General features: G+C 56.7%; 1 protein-coding gene across 1 annotated transcript in view; it reads right to left on the reverse strand.

Annotated features, from left to right (window-relative positions):
• Positions 1-5,093, reverse strand: part of CSPG5 (chondroitin sulfate proteoglycan 5) — a 13,733-nt gene extending 8,640 nt beyond the window's left edge. The window contains 3 exon segments of the mRNA XM_007446139.1: positions 174-362; positions 3,138-4,251; positions 4,936-5,093. Coding sequence (XP_007446201.1) covers positions 174-362; positions 3,138-4,251; positions 4,936-5,032 — 1,400 coding nt within the window. The 5' untranslated portion in view covers positions 5,033-5,093.

The raw sequence follows: 5,093 nt of genomic DNA on the forward strand, positions 1-5,093 counted from the left end.
TGTGTGTGTGTGTGTGTGTGTGTGTGTGTGTGTGTGTGTGTGTGTGTGTGTGTGTAATGGTGCGGTGAATTTTTGGTATGAAAAACACAACCAGGGATGGACAGCAGGTGCCAGAAACCCTCAGGACTACATCCCTGGGTCAGATGGGGTGGGGTTGGCTGTCACAGACTCACTTGGTCCTGCGCAGCTTGGTGTTCTCTGTCTTGAGCAGATAGAGCTTCTTGGCGAAGAACACCGTCATCATGAAGAGCAGGAGCAGCACAAGGGCGGCCGAGCCTATGGCCACACACATCACCTGGAAGTCAGTGATGATGGACTCGCAGCGCATCCCCTTGTGCCAGATGTAATCCTGCGTGTTGCACCTGCAGCGGTGACAGGGTGAGACTGAGGCGACGGGCTGGCAGCCGTGGCCGCAGTGAGGGCCTGGCCCCTGACCCCAGGACTTCCCTCAACCGCCTGCTCCTAGTGGGAGTTTGGGGCCCCCATCTGTGCAGACCTTATGGTTGCTATTGTTGCCTTGTCCTTACAGCCATTCCATGAAGAGGTTCATGACACAAACCAGGGAGCTGAGAAACTGAGCAAACTCAGTTTCGAGGAGGGAAGGGAACCCTTGTTTTCCACCTCCGTGAGAATAATCACAGGATTCTCCCAGATCTCCCCAGACCGCCCCAACCCCCCTGGGCTCTGGTGAAAAAAAAAAGATGGAAAACAAGACCAATAGGAGCTACAGCTACAAAGTAGTAGGATCCACCCTACACAACGTGAAAAACCTATCTTGTGGCATTGCAGTCCCATCTAGTTCACATGGCTAACCAGACACTGAAAAATAAGGAAGCGACAGACAAGGACAAGCACAAAGACAGATGTATATTCTCCCTTATCTCTGCAGCCCCCAAAGGGCTGCCCCTAAAGCTTCCAGTCCTATTACCATGAGAACTGTCATGAAAGCAGAGTGAGAATCAACCCTTTGGGTGGGTTTCAGTCCTTTCGTTGAGTGACTTTCTCCTGCCCTTGGGACATTCCCAGGCTCCAACTCTTCCAGTGACATTGCTGTTTCCATGGGAACCAGGCTGCTTCAAAGAGGAAAAATGTGGAAGGATACAGAGGCAGGCAAAGGAGGGAGGACATGAACCTCAGGGTGAATGACAGACAAGAGAAAGGGGTCCAGAAACGGGGAAATTTTGCATGGAAGAATTAGGCACTCCACACCTAGAATAGGGCAGGGGTACGAGGCTAGCAGGGAATTCTCTCTTTTCCAACTGCCGCTTTGCAGTCGTGGGGGGCTGTTGGAGGATGGCGGGGAAAGAAGATCCCTCTAACCGACCATTCTAGAGAAGTTCAGCCATAGCTCTGCTTATTTCTCTGCAGTGGTCGGTGTGACAGAGACAAAGGCATGCTGCAGTATGCAACCAAGTGCTCAGCAGCCTCCTATGAGTGGAATGCAAAACAGTTTCCAAGCCAGGGCTGGGCCTGGGTGTACCCACCAGAGGAGGAATCTCTGGTAGGGAGGCCCAGTGTGATCCTGGGATGGAAGCTGTGCAAGGGGAGCTGGAGTGGACTTGTGTGAAGCCCTTCTGAGGCAGGACCCACTGGAGAGGATCCATGGTCAGTACAGGCATGCTGCTCAGTGAGGACACGCTTACTCTTCCATTTGGGAGTCCTCTGATAGATCCAGGAGGTTCTGGGAACTGTCTAGCTCTCCAGAGGCAGCAAGGGCTCCAAATTTCATACTCTGATGGGGAGCTTACTTTGAAGGTGAAAACTCAGACCCCCAATAGGTTGAAAGATTACAATTTTGCAGATTCCATAGTTCCCAGGCTAAAATCATTACTGTAGTCCCCCCAGCTAGAGGCTGAGGAGCAAAATCACAGGGTTTCCTCATTTCTGGTAGCCCTTAACCAACCAGCAAGGTCTCGTTGCCATAATTTCTTGATCACAGTTCCTCTTTTTGGCAATGGCTGGACAACTCCAATCAGAACTGTGTGGACACATCCTATATGAGTGACGCTAATGTCATGATCATTTATAGGGAAGAAGAACTTCATGGGAAGGAACTGGAACTTAAGCTTTAATGCTAAAGGCGCAGCATTCATGCCTTCTGTATGTTACTATTCTACCAGAACATTAAGACCTACAGAAATTTGAATTCTTCACATACCTCCAAAGAGACCAAGAAAAAGAAACATCAGGAATGACACTTTAAAAAGAGACACCCAGATTTGCTCCTCCTAGGACCAGTGGAAACAAGTCCCAGGAAGAATCTGAGGCCTCCATGCCACTTCTAGGGCCTGTAAAGGATGGAGACAAGCAAAACACCCAGGTCACCCCGGACTTGTGCTTCTTCCAGAATAAGCCAGTGAGCTCTCCAGCAGGTTAACTACCTTGCCGTGATGGCAGGTGTATGGGGTAATTACTGATGAGGCATGGGATGGTGGCTGCAGACAATATCCTTACTCTGACACTAAACTCTCTGGGTCTTTAAAATACGCTGGATTGGGTATCCCCAGGAAGACAACAATCAAGGTAGGAGGGGCAAAGCCACTACCCAAAGTCAAGAAACCCCACCACAACTGCTATGCCAGCAAAGACACTCTGCTTGACTTGACCTGTTCGAATGGCTGCTCTCTGGGTCTGCTCCCAATGACTTTACATGCCACCCCAGGCATGTGCCCCACAGGGTCACAGGGCCTTCCTCTTGCCACATGGCTCAGAGGAAGTGGTCAGCAGTTATCTCTCCTCCCAGTACGTTTATGGGCCTACTCCTTCTAATAGTTTAGTCAGAACTCGCCAACAAGCACTTGCCCTCAAGCCAGCAAAGGCCTTTTCCAAAATCTTTAGCCGAGTCCCTTCGTTTTGCCTCTATAGTTTACTGGTTTGGTAAAGGACACAACACTTAGAGGAAATACACAATCTTATTTCTGAGGAAACTCTCTTAGTGATGAGATCACAGGAAGTGCACATAAGATGTAATTCTACAGAATATTTGCTGTGACTATCCCTTGACCTGGGACTTCTGTGAATGCACAACCTCTGGGAAGCTGTGCCTGTCACATTCCCCTCTCTGCTGAGACAGCCTCCCATGCCCTCTCCAGGAGTTCTCTGACAAGCCCCCGGGAACCTGCCTGCCATACCCTTACCTGCAGAAGGCCCCTATGTTCTCCACCAGGTAGCACTGGCCGCCATTGTGACAGTAACTTGGGAAGAGGTCGCACACTGACCGGCAGGAGCCGTTATGTCTCACAAAGCCACTGCGGCACTCAGTGACATTCTCGCTTGGGGCCAGGTCCCTGCCTGGCTCTCCTGGGCGGGGCCTGAGGGCGATGCTGCTGCCAGGGACCATCCCCAGAGTATGCTGTGGAGGGACAGCATGCCACCGACCGGTGGGCTGGCCTGTCCCGGGCCCCAGACCAGGTTTCTCAGTGGGCACTAGAAGGTCATTTTCATCTTCCAGGTCTCTGCTTCCTGCTGCATCCTTGTCATCCTCCTCTTCCTCCTCTTCTTCATCCAAGTCATCATAGAAGGATGTGGTAGGGTAGAAATCAGACTCATCAAAGGGGGTGAAGTCATCGTATAAGTCAAGCAGGCTCCAGGAAGGGGTCTCTCCCCCAGGATCAGGGTGGTGCTCTGAGGTACCTGGAGACCCAGGGAAGCTCCCCAGGTCGGCGCCACGGCCCTCACCATCCAATCCTTCGAAGTAGTCGATGTCAATTATATCTGACGCCGTGTGGGGCTCTAGTGTGCCCTGAAAGGGGTACGTGGGCTCTGGCCCATGAGGGTCAGGTGTGCTGCCTCCCAGGTTCAGCCAAACCTCCAAGGGGCTCTCCTTGGGGAGTTCAGGGTCTGGGCTCAGCTTGTCGCCAGGAGTGGGGGAGAGTGGCCCGCTGGCCTCTGTAGCCTCGGGGGTGGCGGGGGGCGTCAGTGACTGCCCGAGAGCCTCGTCGGGAGCCGGGAGCGTGGCTGGAAGGGCCTGGGTGTCGCCGCTGCCCGCCTCTGCCGTCACTCCGCCCAGGCCTGGGCTGTCCGCCTCCAGCCAGGTTGTGTCTGTCACCGCCGCCGATGCCTCCAGAGCCTCCTCTGGCCCGACCCCAGGGCCCACCACCGCATGCTCGCCGCCGGGCGCAGTCCGAGAGGTCTCATCTTCCCCAGCTGCTGGTGGGCCGGCCTTCTCCCGCGTGTCGTTAGCACGCGGCTCCCATGCCAGGACTCTCTTCACCTGCCTGTCTGCCTCGACGGCTCTGCCCGCCTCACGCACTGTGGGCGGGAGGGAGAGGGGCCTGGCGTCAAGGGCAGCGGGCGTGGTAGGGCCCTAGGCTGCGCCCCGCCCCGCCGCGGCTGCTCTCCCAGACCCCCGCCAGCCCTAAGCCTCAGCTTCAAGATTTCCCAAGGCCACGCCCTATCTTTAAGTCCCGCCCCGAGCCCGCCCCATAAGCCAGGGAACACACCCAGCCAAACGTTTCCTCGCTCAGGCCCCGCCCTCAAGCGTAAGGCCCCGCCCCCTACACCACCCGCAGTCTAACCAGGGAGGCCCCCGACCCCAGCTCCTGGCACAAATCTTACCCTCGGGGCTCCATTCTACCTCCAGGCCCCGCCCAGAAGTCGCACCCTTAGGGTCCCGCCCCGAACTCTCATCCTCTCGCCCCCCCCATCACCTCCAGGTCCCGCCCCGAAGTCTCACCCTCAGGCTCCGCCCACCAGGCCCCTCCCCCAGTCGAAACCTGGGTCCGCACACCAGAGTCGGGGCCGCCACCCACCACTCGGCCTCCCCCAAGTCCCCCATCTCCTCGTGCGTCCCTTCCCCCGCCCGGGCTGCAGGCAAGGCGCTGCCCCGCCCCCTTGCCACAGCTCGCGGACTCCGCCTGTACCCGAAGCCAGTGGGACCCTGACTCAGGGTGGGGCGCGAGAGCTGCTGGTGTCCCGGTCGCTGTCGGTACCTACCCGGTGCGGCCCCAGTGGCGAGGACCAGCGTGGCCGCCAGAAGCAGCAGCAGCGGCGGCGGCCCCCGACCCGGGACCCCGCCCTCGGCTCGACCCATGGCGCGGCGTCCCGACCGCTATCCGCGGTCTACCCGGCTGGCTGCGCCCTCGGCTCGCCGG

Source organism: Lipotes vexillifer, unplaced genomic scaffold (assembly GCF_000442215.2).
Source record: "Lipotes vexillifer unplaced genomic scaffold, Lipotes_vexillifer_v1.1 scaffold491, whole genome shotgun sequence".
Lineage (NCBI taxonomy): Eukaryota > Metazoa > Chordata > Mammalia > Artiodactyla > Lipotidae > Lipotes > Lipotes vexillifer.